Consider the following 27,965-nt stretch of genomic DNA (forward strand, 5'->3'; position numbering starts at 1 on the left):
TACTGTCTCTGACTCCAAGGCCAAACCTTGCCAGATCATTCCCTGTGTGATTCAGTGTGACCACATCCCCACAGAGAGCAAGCTACTGCCTCTGGCTGGCTTAACCTCAACTGTGAAGCTTTGGGGAGAACACTTCTTATTTTGGCCTCCTGTATTCATGCCCTGGCTCACAGGCACTCTGAGCTGTACTGTCTGAACCATCACTTATGATTACCTTCCTGTGATCCAGACATGTGTAAATAATAAACCCTAAGAGGGGGCAAGAGCACAACCTTCTCTAGTTCTTTTCCTTCTCTTGGCCTTAGGTGAATTCCAGCCTGAATGTGAAAAGGAACTTCTAATCCCACATTGAGGCTAAGTGAAAAATTCTTCTTCTGGGTCTTCCTTCTGCTAATGGGGAGCTCCAGGAGGAGCATCATCCTTTCCTGCTTCACAGTTCCTGAACGTCAGCATCCAAACAATGGTTGTTGGTTTAGGCAGACTGGGAATGCTGTGTACATTTCAGGAGACGCATAAAAGCCCAAAGGATTTTGCTTAGCCTCGTAACACTTCTGAGAATGGAGTCACTGGCTGTGACTCATCGCCACCAGTGGCCGGGTCCTAGCATCGTTAAGTCTGTCACTGCTTTTCTCATAGGGGAGACAGTGTTACTGACCTACTTTCAAAAGGGCATGTCTTTTGAGCAGCTGAAACTAGCCTGGGGAGGAGATTGGTCAAACTTTCTTCCCTGGTCTCCTCTTAACAAGGCTCTGCTATAAGATGGCTGCCTGGACCGTCTGCTGGCTGCTGCAGTTTTCCTCTATGACCAACCAATCTTCTCAAGGCTGTACATGGCTTGTGAGGGCCCACACTTTTACCAACTAAGTCAGGAGGCCCAGATGGTTCTGGAAAAGGCAGCAGCGGGCAGCTCACCTGCTGGGTGGTGGCCAGACAGTATTCGGCGGTGCTCAGGATACTGCAGATGAGGCAGAGCTCCTCGAGCGTGAACTTGGCTACTTCTGAGCCTTCCTTCTCCTTGAGGAGGCTGCTGATGGTCAGCCCTCCACTGCTGCTTGTGGTTCTGAGGAAGGGGAACAGGAAGTGGTTAGGAGGGGCTTCTCATTAGCTTCCTGAACTGGTAACTGCCCATCTTAAGACAAAGAAAAGGGGGAAGGAAAGGCCGGATGTGGCCCAAACAAACCCACATACAATGAGCCTTTTCCTACTGACCTTACCTTGACTATCATCTGTTTAAGTTCTCTGGCCATCAGGAGTAGGAAGAAACAATTCCAACAGTGAGCCAGTAACCGGTCATAGTAACTATGATGACCTGGATACTTGCAGAGAAGCCCGCCGAGTGGCCTCTGCTTAGCTTGCCATCTCCTGATCTGGAGAGCTCATTCAGGATCATCTGTAGCATAAAGCTTGTTTCACCACTGTTTCAGGTAAGAAAATTCTGCACAGGAGTTTGTACATTGTGCTTGTGGTGGGGTACCAAGGTGAATGCTAATACATGGTTCCTGCCCAAAGCCCCGACTGCCTTCTCCCTGCCTACTGATCTAAATCACATGTTCACAAAACATACAAAGAGTTATAAAACCTCCTGCTCTTTCAACTGTGAGAGTCTAAGTTCTTTTTAAAGCAGACAGAATTCAGTGACATTTACCTTAAAAACATCAAAAAAATAACCTTAAAACCGCCCGGTCTTTCTAGTAGTCACAGATTAGAAAATATCTTCATTTCCAGTACTGACAAAGGTGTGAGGGTACGGACACTCTCTTGCACTATGGGTCACGGGCATGAAGCTGTCCAAACTTCCTTGAGGTGTATTTCACGAGCTTAAAAGACACATTCACATATTTGACCCAGTAGTTCTACTCCTGTTCAGGGATGCTTTCCTGAGTGTTATTTAAAATACTAAAGTAGTAAACCCAACCTAAATGATCAAGTAAGAGAATGGTCAGTAAAAACGTCAGAAGCTCAGTGAGGTTCTCCTGCATGTTGGATTAGCATGACATCATGAAAAGTGCTGAATGTTCTCTGCTGGCCTCCCAGATCCATCCATTACTCTGTTACTCTTCCCTTCCCTTCTCTGTGGCTCAGGAGACTGACCTCTACAGACTTATCACCCTGGCTCCCTGGTCTTTTGGCCTCCTGTTGGTTTCAGTCAAGTCACCAGGAGATGCGACAAGAAGGCGGAGAGGTAGAGGAGAGAGAAAGTCTGAATCCTAACAAGGCCTCCCACTCCCTGTGCTTCCGTGTGGTGCTGGCAGGGACTGTGGCTCTCCATTTTCTGTGTGGCAACCATTTGTCCACAGCCCCAGCTCTCAAGGGAGTTTTAAAGTAGTAACAATCACCACCTAGTATCTGGATGCTTCAGAATCCTCTGTTGGCTCCTTTCACTTTGCCCCCATTTCTGTGAATAGTTGCTTTGGTAACAATACCCTAGCTGAGTGCATCATTTGTTTCCTGCTGTGACACATGGGGAAAATGCCAGGGCAGAACGATGCTGAGTGAAAGCAGCTGGGTATAAAACTCCAAGCAGTATAGTCCCAATACCCTTAAATAAACAAAACCACAAAATCACACACATTATATTTATAAATAAAAAAACAGAAAAACATATACCAAAAGGTTCAATTTGTTTTCTCTGGGTGGTGAGATTATAGTTAACTTTACTTCTATCTTTCTGCTCTTCTATGTTTTGTGAACTATAATATTTTGATGATCAGAATAAAAGTTATTAAAGAATCTTAAAAATGTTTTTATCATAGTCAAAGAAATTTTCATTGGTGAAATATATCTGTTACTTCAAATCTCTGGTTAGAGCATAGAGCTTTTATTTTCTTTCCTCCAAATAATGTAAAACTCCCATATATGACACATTTTAGTGAAAGTAACAGCAACTACTTTCAGAATTACTGAATTTAGCCATGGGGATGATTAAAAACACTAAATTTCAAAGCATTACTTTAGATCATAATCTACCATAATCGAAATTGCTATAGAACCAAAAATCTTTGGCTCCATGCCCAATGGGGAACCCAGTGTGGGGCCTGAACTCACGACCTTGAGATCAAATCCTGAGCTGAGATCGAGAGTTAGATGTTTAACCGACTGAACTACCCAGGTGCCCCAGAACCAAAAATCTTTTAACTTTAGTCGAACAGCCATTAATTTCAATTAATAAGCAATATAGCAATATTCTAATGTCCCAGAATACAGTGAAGCCACGATAATTAGGGGCTGTGCTAGGCATCCCCCTCTCCCCAAATCCTACTATACCTTCAAACATTAGGCTATATTCAACAAGACACACACACTCTGGAACGTAATCACATCGAGGGAAAAGCAGACTCATGCCTACCGTGCGCTCATCATCCTAGGGTATGCTCTCATTGAATGAAACTGCCCATGCTGTTTAAGAGTGATTGCTACCACCACCTTACCTTTTTTGGCCAACAACCTATTGTTGAACCTAGATAAATTAAATATATACATAATGGAACGACTCCCTTGGGTCCACTGTGGTTAAGATCTGACCTGTGTTGGCAGCCAATGTGGGCATTTCCCCCAAAGGTCTTGATTAGCTGTGGAATCCCATTAGAAAGGAAATAGTTTCAGACCCTCGGGAACTCAGTAAGAGTGTTTCCCTCCTTGAGACTCTTAGCAGTTCAGTAAACAATGTCAGAGGAGATTTCCTTGGATTCCCATATTTAGGCATTTTCAGAATCTTACTTCCCCACTGAGGTCACAAAGAACAGCACTCACTTGGGTAGATTGCCAGAAAGGATTTTCCAGGCATATTCTCGGAGGTACTTCTGGAAAATGGTGGTCAGGGCGATCATTGGCTCCCCAGTACTGAGCTGGGAGCACTGCACCATGCACTTCTTGTAGTAGACAAAGAGGTCAGCACAGCTGGGGAGCACAGCACCCCCTTCGTCAGTGTTGGGCTTAGGTGGCCCCTGGGCTTTAAAATCGGCCACAAACCGATCAATCAGCTCGCCAAGGTTTCTAGGAGGAAGAAAGTCTATGATGTTATTTCAAGAAACATAAAGCAAATGTGCTTGCATGTCATGAGTGAACAATTCCTAATGCTCTTCACATTTAAAGCTGGACCATGTACATCCCTATCTTCATTAACTACCACCAGCACTCGAACAATAGCAGCAGCAAGAACACTTGGCATTTACTTGTGTGCTGCTCTATACCTTTTCCAGGCATTTCATGATCACATCTGACCCCAAGCCTCTGTAAGGGGAGCTAAGTTATTAGGGGACCCTCTAAGAGATGAAAAAATTAAGGTCTAGAAAGTTTGTCACACAATTTAGTGGCCCAGCTGAGCCTAAAAGCTACCATTTAAATGCCTGCCCTGGTCCTACTACCCTATCAGCACCATTTCCCCTCTCCACAGATGAAAACCCTAAGTAACAATAGTGATCATTTTCTGAACACTTATGATGTCCCGGGCACACACCATGTCAGCACTTTATTTTTATTTCTTTTTTTATTTTTAAAGATTTTATTTATTTATTTGACACAGAAAGAGAGATCATAAGTAGGCAGAGAGAGAGGGGGAAGCAGGCTCCCCGCTGAGAAGAGAGCCAGATTCAGGGCTCGATCCCACGACCCTGAGATCATGACCCAAGCCAAAGGCAAAAGCTTAACCCAATGAGCCACCCAGGCACCCAGGTCAGCACTTGAGAAGCATCCTCTCACTGACTTTGACTCACTCTTCCCAGTAACCTTACAAAGTAGATAGTACTCCTGTCCTCATTTTCCAAAAAGCAAGGAGCAAAAAAGTTAAGGACCTTGTCTGGGGTCACAGAGCAAGGGGGTAGGGGACCCGGGATTCAAACCACTCTACCTTCCCATCTCCGAAAACACAACAAGGTTATGATGTCAGTAAATAGTCTATAGTTAACCTAAATGTGCCCACAGGACAGATACCTGAGCAGGGAGAAATGGTAAAGTATTCTAACATTTTCCTTCTCCTTTAATGTAGTTTTTCTCCTTAAAACTTTGAGAATTGAAGGTGGAAAAAATCTTGGGAGAAGGCAGGGTGTGGCAGCCCCAGGCTTACTGCAGGTCACGATGGTGACAAATGGTGGCAGCTGTCCCCCCATTCCCCTCTCAAACATCACCGAGCATGCCTCAGTCATACTGAGTCACCACAGCTCGGGTCCAGCAGGGCTCTCTACTCATTGTTTCCTACACTGTTGAGCTGTACGAAGAATGGGAGGAGTTCCCACCCCTTGACATTTTATGTCTTTTTAGGTTACTGTCTCAGGCTACAGGAATCCAGCTGTGCTTTCAAAATGTATTTATATAACAGGAAGACCAAGACAAGAACCACACACAGCATCAATTAGCAGGAATAGGAGAAAATTTGACATTTTACCCAAGAGCTTTTCCTACTGAAAGTTGATTATACCCAGATGTCACCATTCGGCCCTCAAAGAACTTCAGGGCCTGGGCTGGGTCCTTGTGGTGTTGGGTCAGTGAGCAGGGAAGGAACTTGTTAGCCAACCTGGGAAAGCTGCAGGGTCACAGCCCCCTTTCCTGCTCTGCCTGCTCCTCTGCCTGCTCCACCTTGCCACTTCGCCACCTCTGCCCATCCCACCTGCACAGGGCCCCTCCATTCCCAGCCCAACTCACCTTAACTGCCCCCTGCCCCGTCTCTGTCCCTGACTCTGGGCCCTTGCCTGTGATGCCTGGATGCCTCCCCAGGCCAAGATGCTCCCCTTCACCTCTCCACTCATCCGTAGGCTTGGCCCAGATGGCTTCTATTCACGCCAACCCTCTGTCTCAATTTCAACTGCTGTCATCTGTGACACACTCACACTTCATTATTATTATTTTTTTAACACTTTACCCTCCAGCATAAGGATGTCAAATGTTCCAGAAACATGATGACCTTCTCCCATCCTGGGCCTGTAGAAGGCGATGCTATCAATGAGGGCTCTCTTTTTCATTGATCTGTGGTATAATTTCAGAAGCCTTCTTGATACAGCATTCTTGCCTGTCACTGAGGAGCTGAAGCTCGTACATAAGGTTAAAGGGGCTTGTTCTACACTAGAATCTTCTCTGATTCATGTTATCACATGTTCTCTTGAGAGTAGGGATAAGGTTTGTCACTTCTGCTCTCCCCAGGTCTACCCCTCACGTGTATGTGTGAAGCTAATCTAGTTATGTCTGTGCCCAAGACATACCAGCTGAACAGCCACCACACTGTTTCCGAAGGATGGCAACGGAAGGGTGGGTGCGTGGAGATGGGGCAAGGGCTGGTGCAGTGGAGGAGAACATGCAACAGAAAGCAAAAGGTTGCACTTGAGCCTTCTTAGGAGAGGTTCTAATTGCCAAATCTCTAGTGCCAACAAAAACAGGGGCCAGAGCTCTGAAGTGTTTTTACTTTAACCAACTTAGTCCGATTCCCCTACTAGTTGAGGTCAGGATACTTACTTCCCTTGTGTTTCAGAGCCAATCCGATCAATCAGATTATAAATTAACCATGCTCACAGAACATAAAGAAAATTTCCACTTAAAAAAATCTCTGAAGATCCTCCATACTTTGTAATCTGTCTCTCAGGTTATTTCGGACACTGTTCTCTGTGCGGATGAGATACAAACCCATCAGAGTAAGCTTTCCTCCCTTACCACACTACTCTTTGTATCTCCATGCTTCTCTGCCATATGAGACACTGGAAAACGAGTGATCAATGTGTCACAGCACAGATGGTCCAATCCAATTGATTTTCAACTAAGCACTTCATATGTGTAAGGCTCTGGGTGCCACACATATAAGATATAAATGAGTTCAACTAAAACAACAACAACAACAACAACAAAGGTTGTCCTTTCTTCCAGGCACCAAACACTAGCCCGAATTCTGATGAGACCTTCTTGTAAGATTACTGGAGAAAGGAGTGTGTGGCCTATCGAGCCGCTGACTGGTCATGAGGAGGTGTTTTTTAACACCATAAAATAATTACAATCAAGTAAGAGTTTATAAAGGTTCAAGTCCTGATCAAGGTGTTTCTGTGTATGGGGGTTAAGATACAGCATCGGCCCATTAGAAGCTTTGGTCTATTTGGGGAGCTAGGACCCTGAGGCTCAGGATATTTAGATTTCAAGACAGCAATAAAATCCTAATTTGGCAGTACAGACGATATGAACAATTTGTTGCAGACGAAGGAAACTAGAGAAAAAATTTCGCAGCAGACTCAGATGAGGGAATAAAGGCCTGGAGTCAGAGGTGAGCACAGAACATGGTGTATGGAAGCGGGGACGTGAGGAAGAAGGGATGTGGCTAAGGCAGAAGTCACGAACTGGAAAAGTTTGACGTACAGTTTGACTTACACAGTCCTCTGTATTCCCACAGCAAACTACTGGAAGCTTCCTGCCTTCACACCACACACCACAATCAGGGCACTAGAAATACAACCTCCTCACAATGGCCCTGAAGAGAAGGCATTCTTATGTCCATCTTGTAAATGGAGAAACTGAGGCTGAGAAAAGTAATATAGCTTGCCCTAGGTCACAGAACTCGTTGGAGCTGAAACCAGAACTTGCGGACATCAGACTCCAAAGCCCAACTCTACCTGCTGTGCTGTGCTTTGATTTTATGATACCCACACTACAGTGTGGATGGTATCTTTCACCCCTGCCCCTATAGCATGAGCTTTCTGCCCAAGAACTGTAGAAACATGTCGGGGAGTCATGCGAACTACTGCTGGGGGTCCTATCCTGCTGATCAGTGAAGTGACCAAGGAAGAGAGACAACCGCAGAACAGTTTCAGCAGAGGAACGAACGACCAAGGCGGTTTCTTCTGGTGGATTTGCAGTCCGCATCCCTAGCAACAATATTCAAACCAGAATGACACAGAGAAAGGAAGATGGCAGTAAGACAAAGCTGGCAAGGAGGTGAGCATGGCCAATGCCGTTTAGGATCCCCAGGAGCTTACAAAGCTTGTTAATTCAAGGATACTAAAGCTAATTTGCACCTCTTCCTCCCCTGCCCTTGGGTTGGGGTTGAGGATTTGGCTCTGGTGTGGCCAGTGGGGGTGGGAAGCCAAGGTCTGGCTTGAGCACAACTGGGAGATGGATTACACACAGGTAAGTGAAGCAAGTAAGTAAATCCATGAAAGATCTAGGGAGCCAAGTTTCTCACTGCTGCAGAGTGTAGTCAGAGATGAAGGAAGGGAAAGGCAAAAACAAACCCTGTTGTGTTGGATCAGAATTCGAGTCAGCATCAAAGGCTTCTGCACAGCAAAGGAAACAGTCAACAAAACCAAAGACAACTGACAGAATGGGAGGAGATATTTGCAAAAGACATATCAGATAAAGGGCTAGTATCCAGAATCTATAAAGAACTTACCACACTCAACACCCAGAGATCAAATAACCCAATGAAGTTAAATGGGCAGAAGACATGAACAGATATTTCTGCAAAGATGACATCTAGATGGCCAAGACACACATGAAAAAGTCTCCACATCACTTGGCATCAGGGAAATACAAATCAAAACCTCAGTGAGATACCAGCTCACACCAGTCAGAATGGCTAAAATTAACAAGTCAGAAAATGACAGATGCTGGCGAGGATGCAGAGAAAGGGGAACCCTCCTGCACTATTGGTGGGAATGAAAGCTGGTGCAGCCACTCTGGAAAACAGCATGGAGGTTCCTCAAAAAGTTGAAAATAGAGCTACTCCACAACCCAGCAATTACGCTACTGGGTATTTACCCCAAAGATACAAATGTAATGATCCGAAGGGGCACATGCACCCCAATGTTTACAGCAGCAATGTCCACAATAGCCAAACTATGGAAAGAACCTAGATGTCCATCAACAGATGAATGGGTAAAGAAGATATGATATACACATACAATGGAATACTATGCAGCCATCAAAAGAAATGAAATCTTTCCATTTGCAACAATGTGGATGGAACCAGAGGGTTCCATTATGCTGAACAAAATAAGTCAATCAGAGAAAGATAATTATCATATGATCTCTCTGATATGAGGAATTTGAGAGGCAGGGCAGAGGGTTATGGGGGCTAGGGAAGGGAAAAATGAAACAAGATGGGATCAGGAGGGAGACAAACCATAAGAGACTCTTAATCTCAGGAAACAAACTGAGGGTTGCTGGGGGATGGGGATAGGGTGAGGGTAGCTGGGTTAAGGACACTGGGGAGGGTATGTGCTACAGTGAGTGCTGTGAAATGTGTAAGCCTGAGGAATCACAGACATTACATGTTAATAAAAAGAATTAAAAAAAAAAAAGAATTAGAGTGAGCATAAACTCACAGGTTTTAATATACAAATTGGCTTAAAAATAGACACAGGTGTATATGTCTATACATGTATGTACACACACATATATTTGTTCACTCTCTCAGCTGCATGGACCTAGAAGCATGACACTCAAGCAGTAATGAACATACCTGATACCCAGAACTTAGTTTTTTTTTTTTTTTTTTAAGATTTTATTTATTTATTTGTCAGAGAGCGAGCGAGAGCAAGCACAGGCAGACAGAGTGGAAGGCAGAGTCAGAGGGAGAAGCAGGCTCCCTGCGGAGCAAGGAGCCTGATGTGGGACTCGATCCCAGGACGCTGGGATCATGACCTGAGCCGAAGGCAGCTGCTTAACCAACTGAGCCACCCAGGCATCCCCAGAACTTAGTTTTTAAATATCATTCCCTGGCAAAGAAACAAGAGAGCCTGGAAAAGTGGGTGATTCCTGGGCTGGGATAGGAAAATACCAGATGAGCTGGTATATTTTATTGTGCCAGAAAGCAAGGGCCCCAGAAATGATAGGCTCATACAAAAAGAATGAAAAACCAGCCTGCAGGGGTCCTGGTGGCCAAATCAGAGACAGTTTGAGCAATGAAATAATGATGGATCCTGAGAGAGGAAAAGGACATCAGTGGAAAAACTGGTGGGAAATCCAAATAAGGCCTGAGTTTAGCAAATAGAACTGTTAACTCGCTGGTGCGGTAACTATCCTGTGGTTATGCAAGACGTTGACATCAGGAGAACTTGGGAGAAGGGAATATGGGAAATCTGAGCTATTTCTGAAACTTTTATGTAGGTTTAAGTTTATCCCAGAATAAACTTAAATAAAGGTAATAACGGCTATAATCCACTGAATAAAATAGGAATCTACGAGTACGTGCTGACATAGTAAGTGGGGGAAAGAGAAAGCTTTTGAGAACTAATAAACACAGAAGAAATGATGGTATTAGAAAAAAATCATCATTCAGCAACTATCTTAGTAATAAATGATTCAGGCAAGTATCAGGGGGAAGTGAAAGATGAGAAAAAGACTATATGATTTCAACGTTTTTCCTGACAGTTATTGTTATTAATTACTTATTAATAAAGAAAGAAGCCTAGCAGACTCCAACTAAAGAAAGTAAAATAAATGGGGCACCTGGATGGCTCAGTAGGTTAAGCCTCTGCCTTCGGCTTAGGTCATGATCTCAGGGTCCTGGGATTGAGTCCCACATCGGGTTCTCTGCTCAGTGGGGAGCCTGCTTCCCCCTCTCTCTGCCTCTCAGCCTACTTGTGATCTCTCTCTGTGTCAAATAAATAAATAAAATCTTTAAAAAAAAAAAAAGGCAAAATAAAAATGAACACCACAGGCTGTAGGGCAAACTGATACTGCACGCCTCTTGATGTGAATTACTGAGAAGCACCCGGCCCCACTTCTGCATAAATCACTGATCATGAGAAAACATTAGTCAAATCCAGACGGAAGGACATTCCACAAACGAGCTGCCTGTACTATTAAAAAATTTCAAGGTCATGAAAGATAAAGAAAGAATGAGTTGTTTTTCTGGACTGAAGAGACCAAAGAGATGTGACAAGTAAATGGACCTGTGGTCCTGGCATGGATCCTGGATCTAGAAAAGACATGACGGGGACCACCAGCAAAATGGAATGGAGTCTACAGATTAAATGGTACTAACGGATCAGGTTAACTTCCTGATGTTGACAGGTGTGCTACAGTGAGGTAGACTGCGTGCTCATTTATAGGAAGCACGCACTGAAGTCTCAAGGAGTAATGGGGGCACTCTTGCCTGCAAATTGAAGAAAGTATCTATGTAGAGAAATCTCTTCTCCAAGGGTCAGCCAGAGAAAATCCCTGCATTCCCAAGATGGAAAGGTATATGAACTTCCTTCTGGAACATAAACAAAAGTTGAGAAAGCCGCTTAAAGCATACAAGGACAGCTCAGCCAAATCTGCTAAGGAGATGGCTTTGGGGATATCCCTACTTCCTTCGTCCTCCCACTGCTGTTTGGCTTTTGGTTGGCACAGGTGCTGCCAGAACTTTCTCTGGGCAGGTGGGAGGCTAGGGAAATGAGAGGGCCATGTCAGGCCCAACAGAAAGCTGGCAACACTGATCAGGCCACCCAACCACTGACAAGTCTGGGATAAGAGCACCAGACAGGCAGGGCAGGCCAGGCACGGTTCCTGACTACTCGTGCCAAGTGCCAACATGTCTGCTATTCTCAGCCTCGCCACTAATCCTGTGAGGGGAACTTTACTAACTGCACTGGAGAGAGGACAAAGCCAACTCCGAGAGGTTAAGTACCATGCTTGAGCTCTGACTCAAATCCAGGTCTGTCCGGCATCCAGGCCCACGCTCTTTCCACTACACTCTGTTGGGTCTCTGTCATTGGGGAGTTTGTGAATGGTCTAAAATTTTCCTCCACTGCAGATTTTTTGAGTCAGAGCTACAAGAATGAAATAAGTACCAAAACAGTCCCCACCTGAGTTTCTTCCCTTCAGATTCTTGGACAAAAGGGAGGAAGGGCTTTGCAGAACCCCTTGAAATTGCACTCAAGATAGTGTGTGGGTTTATGTGATTTTTTTTTTTTTTTTTTTTTTGTAAGAGAGTCTACAGTTTCATTGGGCTCTCAAAGGGATCTGTGACTCAAAAAAGGTTAATAGCCACCGCTTTAGGCATTATTTTGTCTGATTCTCTGCTTTAAAAGTTGAGGGAATGGATTTCTTGAACTCTCTTTTCTACTTCAAGCCTTTGCTGCTTATTCTGGAACGACATCGGTACAACCTACGCAATTCTCCTCCGAGTAGCTCCTGCTATATCCCCGGGGCTGTGGAAACATCCTAGTGAGGCCAAGCGGCAGGCTGAGTGGCCAGCACTTCATTTTGCAGAGAGAAATGGAGAGTCCCTAAGGAAGGGAGGTCGGGCTCTCTGCCCGAAGTATCACGAACAATGACTATACTCTATATGAATCAAGGCCATGTGAAAAGAGTAGAGACTGGAATTATGATAATTCAGGAAAACGATTCTCTAGACCAGGAAGGTTTGGGGAAAGTACGTGTTATTCTCAGATATGCACTTTCAAGTCGGGATCCAACAGCTTTTAAGCCTCTCTAAAAATAAGAATTTGGGTTGGTGAGGGAAGAAGGGGTTTTGTCCAAAGTCATCCAGGTGGACTGCGCTAAGACCTGTTAATCTCATAGGTAAACAACAGCTCTTCTACCTGCCCCCCGCACGTGTCCTATTGACTTCCTGAGAAAGAAGTTAAAAAAAAAAATTTATTTATTTGAGCGACAGAAAGAGAATGAGCGATGGGGAGGGGGAGAGAGTGAGAAACAGACTCCCTGCCAAGCAGGAAGCCCAAAGTGGGGCTCAATCTCAGGACCTGGAGATCATGACCTTAACTGACTGAGCCACCCAGGTGCCCCAGGGAAAGGGTTCTTGTTCTTTTTAATAAGAAGACAAGGTGTTCCAAGAGAGCGAAGAGCAATAAGTAATTACTGCCTTTCTGTGTGCCTTCGGACAGAAGCCCAATGGACAGAGAGGATGAGGCAAACTGGCTTTACAAAGCAAAACGTGAAAGTAACTCTTTTTGGGAGGGATGGCAGGTAGGAGGTTGTTTTTGTTAACACAGATGGCTCTTCTATAAAGTTCGTTTTCTACGACTTTAATAACAAAAGATTTTGTAATTGGGGACCAAAAGAGTTGACATAATCTACAAAATCAAATAGGTGAATAATAATGTCCTATATAGCGATTCCACTGGAAATAGCCTCTTAGTCTCATGGTTTATGTCTGAAACATATTTGGAAATAAGAATTTGCTAACTCACAACAGAAGCATTAAAAAAAGGGGGGGGGGACACTAAACTTTACTGCCTAAATGCTTTCCCAGAGAACTCCCTTAGAGAACTTTCTCATAGGCGCTATTGTGCTCCCTGTGTGAGCCACTGTCTGGTCCTCCCAAGTGTGTTCTTCAGACAACGAGGCCTCGTCTCAGAGTAGGGCCAGTACCTCCAGAAACCTGACCTTTCCAAAATCTGGCTTCCAGTGTGGAAGGGCCTTAACAGATCCTCTGGCTGTGGACAGACTCAGGGATGAGGAGGGGGTCTTCCTCCTCTGTATGAATAATGGACATTGGAACTTGAAGATAGTCCTCTGACTGTGAGGAAACTTGGCAGCAGAAACTTGTGAAAATTTTCAGGAACTCCTGAGTTTGTAAAAAAAAGTATATATATTGGGGCGTCTGGGTGGCTCAGTGGTTTAAGCCTCTGCCTTCGGCTCAGGTCATGATCTCAGGGTCCTGGGATCGAGCCCCACATCGGGCTCTCTGCTCAGCGGGGAGCCTGCTTCCCCCTCTCTCTCTGCCTGCCTCTCTGCCTACTTGTGATCTCTCTCTGTCTATCAAATAAATAAATAAATAAATAAATATTTTTTAAAAAGTATATATATTAAATGGATGATAATCAACAAAAGAAAATAAGAATCCACCAGTCCAAACTGACATAAATAAACACAAACACATGGGGGGAGAGGAGGAAGTGCTTTCTTACAGAACTCCAATCAAAGAGGAGAGGAGATGGAAACAGAAAATCAGCATTTGGCAAACACTACAGTAATAATTGCTTTAGGCAGAAATCATCAAGGGATGTCAAAATGAGTGGGCAAAGTGTGAGGAGAAACAGGATATTCACACAGTCCCAAAGTATCCCCCCATAAGATACTTATTAGTTACAAAGAGAAAAATAGTAGCTTCACAGCAGAGGAAGCTAGCTGGCAAGCACCTTAAGCCAGTGATCAAAGTTAACAACACCAGTAATGGGACACATCCAAATGACGTACCCAGAGGGACAGAATGTCACCTATAGGGGTGCCTGGGTGGCTCAGTGGGTTAAGCCTCTGCCTTCAGCTTGGGTCATGATCTCAAGGTCCTGGGATGGAGCTTCACATCAGGCTCTCTGCTCAGCAGGGAGCCTGCTTCCCCCCCCTTCTCTCTGCTTGCCTCCCTGCCTGCTTGTGATCTCTTTATCAAATAAAAAAATTAAAAAAAAAAATCACCTGTAATGGAATACTTGCCTGCAATGCATAATCTAGATCAAATCAAGAGCAAACATCACACAAACTGAAACTGGTATACTGTAGAAAATAACTTGTCAACACTCTAAAGTGTCAAGGTCATGAGAGACAAACAAAAGACTGAGGAAATATTCAAGGTTAAGGGAGACTAAAGAGACCTGACAACCAAAGGCATGACGGGATCTTGAGCCAGAAAGTGGACACACATGGCACAATGTTACCCTCCTGATTTTGATAATTGTGATTATGTATAAAATGGTAGCATTCTCTGGAGGAAGGATCTATGAGAATTTTTTGTAACTTTTTTTTTTTAAGTCAAAATTACTTTAAAATGAAAACCTAAACAAAGTATACTTGAAAACACGTATGTTAAAGATCAGGTTTCTTTCTCCATTTTCCAGTGCCTGACATGGTCAAGCCTTGTAGCTATGTAAGAGCTCAGTGCCCACGTAGGAAGGGGTTGTTGGGATCCATTTGGGACATAAGAGTCAAACTCAGGCTTCTAAGGTTAGTCAAACTCTAAGATTTACGAATACAATGAATGATAACACTCATAAGATATAAAAATACCCTAGGTTTCCAGGCAGGGTCAAAGGAGGCCTGCCAAGTCCCTCCTTCAGCCTCTGGAAGGGCTTATGCCCTTATGAGCCCCAATCATGACCAGAGGAGGGAGAAACACAGTAGAAAACAGCAAAATGTTCATCACTCACTTGTCCTGGGACTCAATATACACGTAGAGATGAGGCTCGAAACACTTGGAAACAATGCCATGAAATGGATTGTCTGGGGCTTTCGGCTTCTTTGGCTGTAAAGAGGAGGAGAAAAGAAGAAAGAAACCTATGCTTGAGCCATCTTTGCAAGTTTTCAAGCAGTTTCAAAGAATACATCCCTTCAAAGTTGACTCCTGACACAGATAAGTAGCACTTGATGTAAGTGAACTGGGACTGTGTCTTGCATTATGATTCAAGCCAGTTTGTGCACAACGAGCACAGCTTTGTTAGCATCACTGACTTGCTGTGTATGGTGAAAGATTCACTGCTGCTCTGATAACACATGCGCTTTCGATCTGGAAGCTATTCATCATCCGACTGATGTTTTAAAAAATTTAAATCCTAGCTAATACCAGTACCTTATATTTGTACAGTGCTTTAGAATTTCTAAAGTGCTCTCATGTGATAAATTTTTCACAGCCTTCATTTAGTGATTGTTTTTATAGACCAAGCACTTTATATGACAGCTCATCTATTCCTCACAACAACCCTTGGTGTAGAAATCAGTACTATCACATTACACCTAAAGGAAGGCTCAGAGGGTTCTAGTGCCTGTCCAAAGGCAGACGGTGAAGCTTCCTACCTCCTGAACTAGAACTCTTTCTGATACAGCATTGCTTTGCCACTATGGCTTCCAGACTGTTGAATTGCACTGATGAGTAAATGCAAGAAAAAGAATGGTAAAGGACCAACATAGCATTGCCAACTTTTTGTTTTGCCACTTCCCATTCTCATCAGTTCCTAAGAGTATTTTACACACAAACACTATAGCAGCAGGAGGGCAGTCCTTCCTATGAAAAGACAGTTGGTGACCTTATGCCAGATAGACAGATAGATAGGCAGACAGACAGACAGGCAGTTTTGTCTTTATTTTTTGCCATGGACCACTGTAAAATGGCCAGCACTGGTCCCCAGTTGATACTTAAAAACGACTGATATACAGGCCATCTAGGTAGACAAGCATTTAAAAACTGTTTGCTGGGTGCCTGGGTGGCTCAGTGGTTAAGCCGCTGCCTTCGGCTCAGGTCATGATCTCAGGGTCCTGGGATCGAGTCCCGCATGGGGCTCTCTGCTCAGCAGGGAGCCTGCTTCCTCCTCTCTCTCTGCCTGCCTCTCTGCCTACTTGTGGTTTCTGTCAAATAAATAAATAAAATCTTTAAAAAAAAATAAAAAAAAAAAATAATAAAAACTGTTTGCTCCCTAATTCCTTTTCAAAAAAAAAAAAAAAAAGTGAAGCTCCTCCTAGATATCTCTTTCAATTTCTAAAAAAGTCAATTCTATTTATTATCAAATGCCAACAAAAGGACCCTTAGCCCTTGCTGGTGTTGATGCTAGAGTATAATCTGGGCATAAATTGATAACCCATAGCATACCTGTTGGGTTGAACTGTTCGTATCTTTTAATAAATATAGGAAAAACTAAGCCCTTAATGACAAACACAATAATGATTCTCTTCCTCTAGTAACCTTTTATTTTTTAAAGATTTTATTTATTTATTTGACAGAGATCACAAGTAGGCAGACAGGCAGGCAGAGAGAGAGAGGGTGAAGCAGGATCCCTGCCAAGCAGAAAGCCTGATATGGGGCCCGATCCCAGGACTCTGGGATCATGACCTGAGCCAAAGGCAGAGGCTTTAACCCACTGAGCCACCCAGGCAACCCCGTCTAGTAACTTTTAAAAATAAAACACTAGAATGGCTAAAAACATCTGTAAAAACTGGAAATGAAGACCAAAAATTCAATGTCAACCTTAGTATCCCCTTCAATGTCCTATTTAGCTCTCTCTCTTATCCCTTTCGGAGAGTTCCATGTTTTTAGGGTTTTTTGGCAAGGTTTTAAGAAACTTTGGTATTCCCTAAATTACATTGGGTTGTTTTTCTTATCAGCCAGAAGCTACCACCAAAGTAGTCAGGTCTGAGGCTGAGTCCACAAGAGACTCCCCAGCCTGGGTTCACCAAGTTTGAATTGGCTGGATCCAAAGTTCCACTTCATTTCACAGATGCACTGAAGTTTCTCCTACACTCCCAACTTTAAAATGGTGGATCCATGATTTAGTACAATGGCTGTATAGGGGTGGTCCTTATCTAATTGTTCTATATTTTCCAAATCAGTTATCTATTATTTCATTCTTTTCAATAAGGTAATTGTTAAATGAATAGATAAATGTGATTTGTCTAACTTATATATGACCAGATATTCTGATTTTAGAACTGAAAACTATAGCCACAATGCACAGATTAGTCATTATAAGGCTTTTATTTATATAATCCTTTAATATATTTAATATCAATACAATTATTGATATAGTAATAATCATTAATATAGCAATATAATCAATATATCAATATTAATAACCCTATAATATTTATCCTATTTATATTTTTCTTGTGCCAAAAATCTTCACACATCTACAGGGCAGCTTCTGGTAATTATAAATTGGGAGTTTATATAATACAGAATGTTCTCATGTTTTAAATCAACATATTTTAGGAATGCCTCGGTGGCTTAGTCTGTTAAGCATCTGCCTTTGGCTCGGGTCATGATCCCAGGATCCTGGGATCAAGTCCTGCATTGGGCTCCTTGCTCAGTGTAGAGCCTGCTTCTCTCTCTGCCTGCTTGTGTTCTCGCTGACAAATAAATAAAATCTTAAAATAAATATACCAACGTATTTTATTTATTTATTTTAAAAAAGATTTTATTTATTTGATAGAAAGAGACATGGAGAGAGAGGGAACACAAGCAGGGAAGGTGGGAGAGGGAGAAGCAGGCTTCCCGCTGAGCAGGGAGCCCTATGTGGGGCTCTATCCCAGGACCCTGGGATCATGACTGGAGCCAAAGGCAGACCCTTAATCCACTGAGCATCTAGGCACCCCTAAATCAACATATTTAACATAAGTATTTTGTATTTGGCTTTACTAATTTATGTGCAATTTTCCAATTACTGACAATGTTTTAGTTTATCACCTTAGAATGGCTACATTATGAAATTTAAGTTCCATAAATTAGATAGTAATACTGTACTGATATTACATTTTCTGATTTTGTTTTTTTTTTTTAAAGATTTTATTTATTTATTTGACAGAGAGAGATCACAAGTAGGCAGAGAGGCAGGCAGAGAGAGAGGAGGAAGCAGGCTCCCTGCTGAGCAGAGAGCCCGATGCGGGACTCGATCCCAGGATCCTGAGATCATGACCTGAGCGGAAGGCAGCGGCTTAACCCACTGAGCCACCCAGGCGCCCACATTTTCTGATTTTGATCTGTGGTAATTTAAGTGAATGACCTTCTTGCTAGGACGTACATACAGACATATTTAGAGCTAAAGGACATGATATATGCTAACTTATAAATTATTCCAAAAGAGAGAAAGAGACGAGGGGAAGGGGCAAAAGTGGACAGGGGGAGAGAGAAGGAAAGGAGGAATGGAGGCAAAAAAAAAAAAAAAAAAGGAAATGAGAGAGTAAATGTACCAAAATGTTAACAACTGGTAAACCCAGGTGAAGGATATTTGAGAGTTCTTGTAATATACTTAAAACTCTTCTCTAATTTAGGTATTTTCCTTTTAAAAAGTAAAAAATAACAATAAAAAGCTTGGGAGATGGGAGCCAAGGGCCTGGCAGATAACCCCGGGAACAGTTGTGGAGCAGTCAAGCAATGGCACGTCACCAAAACTTTGGCTAGCCCAGCGGACATCGTGTGGGAAAATATGGGCATTTGCGCCTGAGTGAAATAGGGCTTAGAATCAATTTCACGGTCTTAACAATGCACTATAGTTATGGTAGCTGTCACCACCAGGGGAAGCTGGGAGATGGGTACATGGGACCTCTCTGCATTCTGTAACTACCTATGAGTTTATAATTATTTCAAAACACAAAGTTTTTTGTTTTTTAAGTGGTACAGGAGAATTGGACTCTGAATGTGAAGTGGTTTTAGCAATATCTTAACCTATTTATTTGGCTCTTATTTTCCTTTTTACATATGTGCAAAAGTGATATACAATAAAAATCTGGGTCTAGAGAAGTCTGAGGAGCTCATTCAGAATATGTATAAGAGACAGATTCTAAGTAATAAAAGAAAACAGTTCCGTGCTATTCAAACAATGTCAACTCGGTCAGTCTTCCGCAGACCCTGTGCTCCGAGGCACCACAGAGCACTCGGAACCTGGCCCTCAGGGAGCGGCCTCATCAGACAGTGTGGGTGTCCCAACCCTACAGGCAGGTGACCGCTCTGCCCCGCCTCTGCCCACTAATGCCAGCCACTCCTGGAAGCGAGAAGACCTGACACCACAGTTCGGTCCGGTCCCTTGCAGCGTTTTGAGTGTGAGCTGTTAGCAAAAGGGGAACAATGCTTTTTTCCCACAGGGCTGCCTCAGGGCTGTGGCTTGCTTGCTCCTATTTAGATAAGAGGTGCTGGAATTTCAGCTCACAGTGGCGTCTCCCTAGGCACTGTCCAGCTCCCCAGAGGGGCAGGTCTCTGCTGAGAGAACACATGAAGCCATTTAGCAGTAGCATTCGGGCTGCCTGTCTGAGTGTGTGAATTCAGTCCAAGAGCCGCAGATGTTTCGGTTATTTCCTCCCAGAGTTGGAGGGAATAATAGAAGGTTACTGTTGTCACAGTAAGGAGCTCTACAGCTGGCCCCACTTCCTTTTATTACCATCCAATGTAAACAGATGAAATCTAACTGCTTGGATCACCAGAAGGGTACATTTTTCAACCAGAAATTCCTTATTTCTTCTCCCCTTTTCTTTGAGCACCCTCAGTCCCCTTCTGGGTACAATTTTTGTTTCATCACTGGGGAGTGCATGGGCAACTGGTGGCTCAAACTAAGTACATTTTTTCAAGCTCACACTCTTTTCTCAACAGCCCACACTGCAGGAACAAGTGGGGAGAGACCCTGTCCTTAAGAGTCAACTGTCTACTTACTGCGGCAGTGACACACGGCTTGGGTAACCCCAGACAATCACTGGGGGCCTTCTCCTACACCTCTGGCTCCACCCAGCCCGAGCTTCCTGTGAACTTTCTCTCTAAGGCCTCCAACTCTAGAAGCCAGTAAGTAGCTGGGAAGAGGGAGATCCTGGAGCTGCCCCCTGAGGAATTACAAGCAAGACAAGTGCTGGGGAGGCTGTGGGAGGCTGGAGGTAGTATGTGGGTGTCATCACTAACAAGCCATGGCCAGTGAAGCTGCAGCTGGGCCATACAGTCCAGAAGTTTTTGGTTCTTTCTTTTTAAATGGATCTCAAACCCCTGATTCCAAAGAAATTTTACTTGGAATTCCATTATAGAAGTGACTCGTAACAGAACTGCTGTTTGGAGAGAGTCAGAGCCCTGGTCTCCTTCCAACACCCCACTAGTGACATGTGATGGGAGCACCAAGGAATACAGTCTGAAAACTATGGGCTCTCTCTAAAGAGGAAAACACTAGGCAAGTCTAGAGAGAGTAAAAAATCTACCGTGTGGTCAGTTAATGGTGGACAGGAGTCTGCCTCTGCTTTACCCCCTGTATTTGTACTCTGTGTGTCCTTAGAAGGAACAGTCTTGGTCCTTACAATAATAATCTCTAGCTTCCATGATGAGCAGAAAGTTCCATGAGAGAGAAATCATATTTTATCCAGTAAACAAATTTCATAGTAATGGGGGCCTCTATCATAATCCAGTTTAATGATATCCGGGATGACTAGCTGAAGGGGTAATTTTTCATGGTGGCACAAGGATAATGACAGCCACAGGGCCCTGAATAGGGCACTACAACCCAAAGCAAACTCAAAGGGTGCAGGTGATGGGCTGTGGGTAGAAGACACACCCAGAAGAATAAGCTCAACGACCAGACTCTTCCTTTCCAAGTCCTTCCTTTCCACATGCAAAAGATGCACTTCAGTTAGAAGAAATCTTTTGTTATCTCCCACACTAGCTGATATGATGGCTTCAAATCAATTACAGCTAATCCCACAGATCTCTGGGATATAGCCCATAAGGTATCCTTCCAGTTTTATTCATTCACCTGGGGTTCGTTTCTGTGACTTCCACTTTTCACTGAGACAGCCCCGTGTAGTAAAAGAAAAGAGCTCCATGGAAGGAATTCTAGTCTTTGACTTTTAGATCTTGCTTCCAGTTCTAGCTTGTCCATGCCCGGACTCTCTAACCCTGGGCAAATCCCTTAACCTCTCTGAGCTGCACACACTGCAGCCCATAGAAAATCCTATAAAATGAGGGGCAGGCATTGGGAAGACGAAATGAAACAGAGCCCATAAAAGACGATGAAACTATAAAGCCCATAAAAACGTGAGGTATCCATGTTATTAAAACCGTTTAATCAGTGGACCAGACACATTTTACTGCATCACTTCAGAATTGCTCCTGGAAATGCTGTTGTGGCTCCTGCCATGATTGTACACCTACCCTCACCAGGCGAGGAATGTGGGTTAGCGGCAAGCGCTTGGCTATGGGGATCCCGGGCTGGTCTTTCCAGCCAGCCTCCCTTTTGGTGGTGTCTGGAGCAAAACAACACTATAAAATAACTGCTCAAGCAGCCAAGTGTAGAAAATTAAAAAGAAGGATCACTAATCCAGACAGGAAAAGGCCTGATTTATTGCTCTAACTGCTCTGTCATAAAACGGCAGTGAAACAAAAAGCACCATTCTATAGGATGAAGGGAGAGGAAATTTGGAGTTGGACAGAAAATCCGAAGGAAATGAAAGTGCTAGTGTGCTCTGAGAAGTAACTCTCCAAATATGCCAGTGGTGACCTTGATGTTTCCAGGCCTCCCCAACGCCTTCCAGACCTCAAGTGCTCAGCTCGCCCTGAGTGGCGGCCTCTCCTCGCTAATGGTGCTGAGAACTCCACTAGGGATCCTGGGGTCTCTCTCATGTCGTCACCGGCCCAATGAGAACCTAACAGAGAGTGAGGCTGGCAGGCGTAGGAGATGATGAATGAGGAAGGCAGGAAAGGCTCGGTTTTCAAAAGGCACCTTCAGATAAGGGCTTTCTATAAAGACCACCAAAGTTGTAATCCTCTGAACGCTGTCAGTGGCCAAAGGGCCACATGGAGAGGTGGGCAGACCCATTTTCAGAAGCAAATACAAGGTAGGAGGCATGGGGAAAAGGCAAACTGGACTTACCTGATCTAAATCTCCTTTCTCTATCACCAGTTCCTCCATCTCTGGTGTTGGCTCATCTTCCAGGAAGGGATTGGTGGATGGGGGTGGAGACTCAAGTTTTTTCTGTTAAGCAGATATGAGAAAGAGACAGGTAGTTTCTGAGCATATTCTCAATGCCTTTCCCCATTGATCTGCTTTTTTCTGAGGCTCTCCCAACTGCATATGATCTAATGAGCAAGAACTGAGACAACACGGACCACATCTCTTATCTCCCAGCCTTCGTACCATTTCCCACCTTTCTGAAACCTACTGCCCACCCCACCCCAATCCTAATCTGGCTAAAACTCTCATTCATCCTTCAGCCCTCAGATTAGAAGTCCCTTCTTCTGGGAAGTCTTCCCTGTCTCTTAAGTTTGGGACAGATGTCCTGCTCCATGTTTTCATCCCACCCAGTATGTCCCATCTACCCAGGTATTTATCAGAATGTTACCACTATCCATTTATTTGTCTTGCCAGAGAGCCAGCAGGAGCCTGAAAGCAGAGCCTTCTGTGGGCCATGGTGAGGGTGGTGTCACCATTAATAAGTGACAAACCTGGGTTTGAGTCCAGGCTCTCTCACTTGGATACATGGCTTTACTTCTCCAAGCCTCAGCTCTTCCCGAATGCCCACAAGGCAGAGCTGCGTGAGGATCAAATGAGACCTTGTGTGTGAAGCAAGAGATACATACATAGAACAGCTCAACGCAACATCTGGTGTGTAGGGAAAGCTCAGTAGGTGGGAGCTCTTGTTAGGACTTAAGGGTTAGCAGAACTGTGGCGGTGCCCCTCTCAGTGGAGTGACTCTCAGGTGAGAAAAAAGTGAGAACACAGAGCTAAGAAGTTCTGTAAAAAAGAACTCCTTTTAATGACAAGTTAAGACCCTGTCCCTGCTCTCGTGCCTCTCTGGAATACCTCTGGGAATTGGAAACAATGGGTCCATCAAATTACAAAGGCAGAGGCTCCCTGAGCTTCTGCCTTCTTCCCTAGCCTCCAATGAGGCTCTCCAGGTACTGCCTGTACCACTGGCCTACCAGTAAATAACACATTAGGAAAAGCTGATGGGAGGACACAGACTCCTGCTGGTTGGAGGGCAATGTTACTGCTCAGATTAATTTGCCGTGATGAAAGAGTAAGTCTTCCCAGCAAGCAACTGCCAGCACCACTCAGCCTTCTATGCAAGAGCCCTGTTGTCAGAGCCAAGCAGACCACACTTCTCATTTCTGCTCTGCAGCTGTCGTAAGCCATAAAGAATTACAAGTTTGGGTTTAGATTTTAAATAACTCAAATGACATATTCCATGAGCTCTGGGGCTGCTAAATCAAACAAAAAAATTGCCAAGAAACGAACGACTTTCCAATTTTAAAGGAATTCCTTCTTTTTGCTGTGATGACAGTTGGTTTCAAGTCCATACAGGAAAGAAAAATTCTTCATATAGCAAGTTAAGTCCTACTAATTAAACCACATGGGATCCCAACACCTCCAGAACAATAAGGTCCCCAGGATGGCCAAGCTGTCTGACTGTTAGGAAGAGAACCTGGCCTTAGTCAGTAGTATATCTGCATCTGGGTCCGCCTGCACAAAGCCTTTTCTGGGGCCCTCGCTGGACATTTTAAATCATCAGAGAAGGAACTCTGAAATTTAAGACTAAACTGTTTCCTTTCCCAGGAGGAGGAAGCTTTCAGTTATAAGATGAAAATTCCACAATTTCTGCATTTCTCATTCCATGTATACTTTATTCCAGCCCAACTCCTGATTTGTCCTGAAAGAGATGGCCTGCAGGCTTCAACTGCTAATGACTGTAAACACAGGGACCCGTGCACCTGGTTTAATATTACTGGGACCTCTCTCGGTACCACCACACTCCTATCTCATATTGTGATACTCATGTATAGGCTTCTTTCTCCATTAGACCATAGGCACCTGTCTGATTCAATTTTTCATCCTTTCCCAAGGCTCTGCAGAAACTGAGCTTTAAAAACTCCTTTTTAGGGGAACCCTCCTACACTGTTGGTGGGAATGCAAGCTGGTGCAACCACTCTGGAAAACAGCATGGAGGTTCCTCAAAATGTTGAAAATAGAACTGCCCTATGACCCAGCAATTGCACTACTGGGTATTTACCCTAAAGATACAAACGTAGTGATCTGAAGGGGCACGTGCACCCGAATGTTTATAGCAGCAATGTCCACAATAGCCAAACTATGGAAAGAACCTAGATGTCCATCAACAGATGAATGGATAAAGAAGATGTGGTATATATACACAATGGAATACTATGCAGCCATCAAAAGAAATGAAATCTTGTCATTTGCGACAATGTGGATGGAACTAGAGGGTATCATGCTTAGCGAAATAAGTCACACGGAGAAAGACAACTATCATATGATCTCCCTGATATGAGGAAGTGGAGATGCAACATGGGGGGGTAAAGGGGGTAGGAGAAGAATAAATGAAACAAGATGGGACTGGGAGGGAGATAAACCATAAGTGACTCGTAGTCTCACAAAACAAACTGAGGGTTGCTGGGGGGAGGGGGATTGGGAGAGGGGGAGGATATTGGGAGAGGGGGGTGGGGTTATGGACAATGGGGAGGGTATGTGCTGGGGTGAGTGCTGTGAAGTGTGAAAACCTGGCGATTCACAGACCTGTACCCCTGGGGATAAAAATATATTATATGTTTATAAAAAATAAAAATAAAAAATAAATTAAAAAAAAAACCCTCCTTTTTAAATTTGTGAATAAACCCTGATCGGATGAGAAACACTCAATAAAAACCTGTGTGTGTATGTGTGCGTGTGTGCACACGTGCACATGCTTGGAGCACAGTCTCAAAAAATATACCCCAAACTATTACACAGTGGACATCTCTGGGGAGAGGGATTAAGAAGGAAGAGATTGTTTTTTTAAAGTGTTTTACTCTGGGGCCCCTGGGTGCTTCAGTGGATTAAGCCTCTGCCTTCAGCTTAGGTCATGGTCTCAGGGTTCTGGGATCGAGGCCCGCTTTGGGCTCTCTGCTCGGCAGGGAGCCTGCTTCCCCTCTCTCTCTCTGCCTGCCTCTCTGCCTACTTGGGACCTTTCTTTCTGTCAAATAACTTAAAAAATCTTTAAAAAAAAATAAATGTTTTATTCTGTTTGAGCTTTAATAAGCATGTATTTCTCACTCTCCTTTTTCTGGTAGGCAAATTATCTGAAGAGTGAGGATGATTTATAACTAAACTCCGTATTTCCTAAAACCCATAATATTTTAAAAATTACATTTTAATATAATTAACATCAAATTCACCATGTTAGGTGACTTATAATTGAGTGATTTTCAGTATGCTCACAAGATTGTGCGAACATCACCACCATCCAATCCCAGAACTTTTTTTTACTCCAAAGGAAGCTCCATATCCATTAGCTATCATTTCCACTCCTCCCCTTCCCCGAATCCGTGGCAACTCCTGACCCGCTTAATGTCTCTATTGCCTATTCTGGACATTTCATACAAAATGTGGCCTTTAGTGTCTGGCTTCTTTCAGTCTGTATAGTGTTTCTAAGGATCATCCTGTGTTATGTGTCAGTATTTCCATTTGTCTATTAAAAGATTTTTGGGCTGTTTCTAATTTTTTATTATTGGCAATAGCGCTGCCATGAACATTCATGTACAGGTGTTTGTATGAACATAAGAAAAGTTTCAATTCTCTTGAGCATATACTTCAAGGAAGCATATGTTACTCTAAAAAAAGTTTCAGATTGCTTTGCCTTTTAAAAAATCTGGCAGTTACCCCTTTACATTAGGCATCTGTATGTTAGCACCACAAATTGCATGAAAACAAAGAGTAACTATTTCTTCTGAATGTACAAACCATCACTAACACCAAGACTCAGTGCTGGGAGACTAAGCAAGTGCACCGATAAGAGACAAGAATAGAGAAAATAGTTTAAAACAGAGGCTATCTTAAATTTGAAAAAACTCATTAACTTTTGGTCCTGTAATTCAACTTGTATCATAAGAAAATAATCTCTAATGTGAACAAAAATCTGTTCGCTGTGGCTCTGTTTAGAATAGTGAAAAAATAACAAGTACTTAAGGGTCTAACAAGGAAAGGACAGTTAGGGAAATTCTGGCCCATCTCTATAATGAAATATAATGACTGAGAAACCCCTTAAGACAGGACATATGAAAAAAAGCTATAAAACTGTATTCACACATCATATATAAAAATAAACTCAATATGGATCACAGATCTAAGAACCAAAAACTATAAAATTCTTAGAATAAAGCATAGGTAAATTCTTGTGACCTTAGGGATGATACCAAAACTCAAATAACAAAAGAAAAAATATATAAAAGTAGAATTTCATCAAAATGAAAAACTTTTGTGTATCAAAGGACATTATCAAAAAAGTGATGACAATCCACAGAATGGTAGAAAATATTTACAAATCATGTACCTGATAAATGATAGACTATATCTAGAAAATATTTTTTAAAAACATACCCACAACTCAACAGTAAAAGAGACAAACCTAGGGACTCCTGGATGGCTTAGTCGGTTAAGCGTCTGACCCTTGAACTCACCTCAGGTCCTAACCTCAGGGTCCTGAGTTCAGGCCCTGCATTACATAGGGAAAAAAAAAAAAAAAATAATAAGCTAATTAAATAATGGGAAAAGGACCAGACATTTCTCCAAGAAGATGGCCAAAAAGCACCTAAGAAATATGTCCAATGTTATTAGTCATTAGGAAAATGCACATCAAAACCACCACAAGAGGGGTGTCTGGGTGGCTCAGTTGGTTAAGCATTCAACTCTTGATTTTGACTCAGGACATGATCTTGTGGTCGTGAGATTAAGTCCCAGACTGCTTGAGATTCTCTCTCTCCTTCTGCCCCTCCCCCTGCTCTCTAAAATCAAAGTTAATAAATCTTGGGAACAAAACAAAACAAAACAACCTACCACGAGAAACTAGCTTATACCCATGAAGATGGCTGTAATAATAATTTTAAAAACCCAAAAAATCATAGATACTGACAAAGGTGAGGAAAAAATCAAAACCTTCCTACACTGGTGATGAGAATGTAAAATGGTACAGCTTCTATGGAAAACAATGGCGGTTCCTCAGAAGGTCAAATATAGAGTTACCATGTAACACAGCAATTCAGCAATCCCCCTCCTGGGTATACTCCCAGAATTGAAAGCAGATACTTACACAAAAACTTGTACATGAATGCTTATAGCATTATAAACAGCCAAAAAGTAGAAACAATTCAAATGTCTATTAAGGGATAAATGGCTAAACAAAATGCACACCCAAAGGAGGGAATATGGGTCAGCCATAGAAAGGACTGAAGTACTGATACATGACACATCACTATTCTAAGTGAAAAAAACCAGGCACAGAGGGCCACACAGTACAGGGTTCCATTTATATGAAACATTTACAAGAGGCAAATCCATAAAGACAGGAAGTAGATTAGTAGTTGGCTGGGGTGAGGGGAAGGAGGAAACTACAAGTGGGTGCTATGGTGGGGAGGGGTTCTTTGGGGGGCAATGGAAATGCCCTGGAATTGGATAGTTGGGATGTGGCATAACCTTGTATATAAACTAAAAACAACTGAACTGTATACTTTATTTTTGGCAGAGGGAGAGGAAGAGAGGGAATTCTCAAACAGGCTCCATGCCATGGATGTGGGGCTCAGTCTCATGACCCTGAGACCATAACCTTGAGCCAAGGAG

General features: G+C 43.3%; 1 protein-coding gene across 2 annotated transcripts in view; it reads right to left on the minus strand.

Moving 5' to 3' along the window:
• Positions 1 to 27,965, minus strand: part of VPS53 (VPS53 subunit of GARP complex) — a 137,702-nt gene that overhangs the window by 44,415 nt on the left and 65,322 nt on the right. For both annotated transcript variants that reach the window (XM_082707067.1, XM_082707068.1), the window contains exons 12-15: positions 22,230 to 22,331; positions 15,060 to 15,154; positions 3,751 to 3,993; positions 913 to 1,060 (exon numbers count right to left, since the gene is read on the minus strand). In XM_082707067.1, the coding sequence (XP_082563193.1) occupies positions 913 to 1,060; positions 3,751 to 3,993; positions 15,060 to 15,154; positions 22,230 to 22,331 (588 nt within the window). The remainder of the gene's footprint in view (positions 1 to 912; positions 1,061 to 3,750; positions 3,994 to 15,059; positions 15,155 to 22,229; positions 22,332 to 27,965) is intronic.

Source organism: Mustela nivalis (genome assembly GCF_964662115.1).
Source record: "Mustela nivalis genome assembly, chromosome: 17".
Classification (NCBI taxonomy): domain Eukaryota; kingdom Metazoa; phylum Chordata; class Mammalia; order Carnivora; family Mustelidae; genus Mustela; species Mustela nivalis.